Consider the following 3,521-nt stretch of genomic DNA (forward strand, 5'->3'; position numbering starts at 1 on the left):
CCCCGCCCACGGCGCGGCCCGGGGCACGCGAGGCTCGGAGGGAAGCGCCCCGAGGCCCGGCCCAGGGACGGCGCGGGAGCGCACACTCACCATGCCGGAGTCTGCAAGGAAAGGGCGAGGACGGCGGCGGGCGCCCCAAGTCACTCGGCGCCTGCGTCAGCACGCACGCAGGCCCCAATCTCGCCGCCGGCGTCAGCACGCACGCAGGCCCCAATCTCGCCGCCGGCGTAGGTGGCGCCGTCCTGCCCGAAGGACCTCCCCGCTCTAGGAGGCGTCCGCGCCGCTGCCTGCTCAGAAAGACCGCGGGCGCCGGCGCGGGCGCATGCGCGAACGTGGACGCATGCGCGAGCGCTACTGTCCCCTCCAGCGCACTGGACTAACCTAGCGTGACTGGGTTAACCTAGGAGACTCGTGTTCATGGCCTTAGGATTCTATTTGTGGCCGCTAGGGGGCGCCAACGTGCACAGACCGCTGAGCCTGGAGTCAGGAAGGCCTGAGTTCAAATCCAAGCTCAGACTCTGGCAAGCTGTGTGAATGTGGGGAAGGCACTGGGTCTCCGCCTGCCTCAGTTTCCTCCCCTGTAGAACGGAGATCATAACAGCCCCCACCTCCCAGGGATGTTGTGGGAAACCAATAAGAGCATCGTCGTGAAGGGCTTCATCGATAGCGGCAGTCACTGTCATTTATAGATTCCGAGTTCAGATCCAGTCTGGCCACTTCCTCTTGCACAGGAGGAAACTGAGGCCGAGCAGGGTTAGATGCCTTGCCCAGGGTCACAGAATTAGGAAGTGCCTGAAGCGGGAGTAAAACCCAGGGCACCTTCCAAAGGAAGTGCTTCTGGATCTTCTTCCTGGGAATGTCACACAAAGGTTTCTTGTTGTCCCTCTCAGTAGACTGTACTTTCCTTGAGGGAAATGGGCTTTGCCTCTCCAGCACCTTTAATCAGTCAGTCAGTCAACATGTATGAAGGACCTACCATCTGCCAGGCAAGGGCAGCTAGGTGGTGCAGTGGATAGAGCACCAGAGCTGGAGCCAGGAAGACCTGAGTTCGAATGTGACCTCAGACACTTACTAGCTGTGTGACCACGGGCAAGTCGCTTAACCCTGTTTGCCTCAGTTTCCTCATCTGAGGCACACACAGTTAAGCGACTTGCCCAGAACTAGAGAAGGAAATGGCAAACCACACCAGCATCTCTGCCCAGACCCCAACTGGGGTCAGGAAGCATCAGACACGACCGAACAACATCTTTACTCATCATACGGAGCTGCCCTTCTCCCGGCGTATGTGGTTAAACGTGACTTTCGCCATCCCTAGCCATCTGCCATTTTGAAATGGTGTCTCTCATTATTCCTGATGCTGCCGTTCCCACAAGACTGTGCCTGCCTCGGGTCCATCTCTGGGGCTTTCAGTTTGACATATTCAGTTATTAAGTGCGTAGTGTTTGCGAGGCTCGGTGCTCGGTGCTGGGTTACACAGAACGAAGCAGGCCCCTGCAGGAGCTGAGATGGGGGCCGTGGGGCGGGGGGCAGATATAGCTGAGATTTTGTCCCCAGGGGAGGCGAGGCTAACAGCCAGGGATTTCAGGAAGCCTCCTATGTCACCAGGTGTTCCATGCCTGGGTAAGTGAAGGAGAGAGCAGACTCACAAGAGGAGAGGTGAGAGAAGGAAGCGCTGCAGACATGCTGGGTGCTGGAGGGAGCAGATGGAGTGGCGCAGGAAGGAAAACCCTCAGCAAGCCACTTTGGTATGATGGCGACCTGCAAGGGGCCTGGAAAGCTACGGCGGAAGCATCTTCTGCACCACTTTAGTGGAGTCCCTGCGGCCTGGAGCAGGGCCGGGAGTAGAGACGCTTGGCATGGGCACCCCGGCCCACTGGATGGTGATTGCCTGGGCCTACCAGAGGAGTCAAGGGCCTGGCCCGTGGGGATGGAGAAGAGGGAGGGGAGAGCGGACCACATGGGGCCACTGACTGGAGGGCAGCAGGGGGTGAGGGAGCGCATGCTCTCAGCCCCGAGGTCTCTACAAGAATCATGGCGCCCTTCACAATGGCAGAGAAATGGAGAAGAGGGCTGGGTTTGGGGAGAAGCTCGTGACTTGTCTTCTATGAGCTGGTTCTGAGATGCCTTTGGGACAACCAGGTGGAACTGGCAGATCCGGGATGGATCCCCAGAACGGATGAGATTCAAGGGACAGCAGCAAGCGAGAAGGAAGCCTGGGACGGACCAAACGTCTGGGTCGGGTGATGCTGCCCCACAGCGGGAGGGTGATGTCAGGAGAAGGGGGTGGTCAGCACTGCGAAAGGGGCAGGGAGGACAGGCCCTCTCAGCTCCTCCTGAAGCTGCTCTGCTCATTCTGGGACCCAGGACCCTTAGGATGTCCAGAAGGCTCCTGCTTTCTTGAGTCCTTCCGCTACGGGGCAGGCACAGCCTGCTGTGCATCTCTACACCGTAGGGTTCAATTCACGGATCTTGACAATGACAAAGTCAGCACCGTCCTTTACAAACCCTACTGTGCGCTCTTCAGGGATCACTGTGGACATTCTCAATTGGTTTGTAGTCTTGCACACACGGATGTTCAACATTTGTAACCTTTGAGCGTTGACAAACACATCAAAAACAACAGCTATTTCAAACTTGAATTTGCATTTAAAAATGCAGAGATGGCCTGTTATCTATAATTAAAAGAAACTGATTTAAATAGGAAAACCCTGCGTGAAAAATGGCTGCAAAATTTTATTTTGGTAATTTATTACAAGACTGTCCAGTATCTGATGTTTAGGCATTATAAATATGACATTTCATAAATTCTGGTTCCTACATTATTTCACTGTATTTACATATTCAGAGACAATGGTCCATCAGGACAGTTTAATAAATAAAATGGGTTGCATCTTTTGCAGATATGCTTATTAAATTTAAAATCAGAACAAATGCAGTCACAAATCAACTTCTCTCCCAGTGAGCACATAACTCATATGAATTAAGGTCAGCAAATATGCCTAGAGTATTAACACACCGTCAACTGTTCCCTGTAAAAGCATGTGCAAACAAAGACTGCACAGAAGTCACAAGGACACCAACATAGTCTCATATATAGCTTTCTTTACCCCGTTCCCCCAAAAAAAGGCATTGGTTGGGCGCTGCGCCAGATTTCCTCCTGCCTCTAGAGACTAGCCCTCCACAGAATTCCCGTGCCCAGGGCTGATGGGCGGCCCCATTTCCATCATTGCCTAACAGACAAACAACAGCTCCCTGGGGAGTCTGGAAGGTGTCCAACGGACGCTGACCAAGTACGTACTAGGATCGGGCAATCACACTTTGCCGATCTTAGAGCTCGTCAGGGTAAAAAGACTGTACCTCTGAATGTCACAATTAGGCCTCTCAGGGAGCCGCGTAAGCCTTGCTGCCTAAGGAATGGGCAAAAGAAGGTGAGAAGTCCTGATGGTGGTGAGATCCCCTTCCCTCGTTTCAAAGTTTACGCAAACAACCGCTAGAAACCCCACAAGTTTTTGGGATTGCAG

General features: G+C 54.1%; 1 protein-coding gene across 1 annotated transcript in view; it reads right to left on the reverse strand.

Moving 5' to 3' along the window:
• Positions 1–108, reverse strand: part of RABGGTB (Rab geranylgeranyltransferase subunit beta) — a 6,903-nt gene extending 6,795 nt beyond the window's left edge. Inside the window, exon 1 of the mRNA XM_027874051.1 lies at positions 91–108. Within this exon, the coding sequence (XP_027729852.1) occupies positions 91–93 (3 nt within the window). The 5' untranslated portion in view covers positions 94–108. The remainder of the gene's footprint in view (positions 1–90) is intronic.
• Positions 109–3,521: the final 3,413 nt, after the last annotated feature.

Source organism: Vombatus ursinus, unplaced genomic scaffold, assembly GCF_900497805.2.
Source record: "Vombatus ursinus unplaced genomic scaffold, bare-nosed wombat genome assembly UNPS02014804.1, whole genome shotgun sequence".
NCBI lineage: Eukaryota > Metazoa > Chordata > Mammalia > Diprotodontia > Vombatidae > Vombatus > Vombatus ursinus.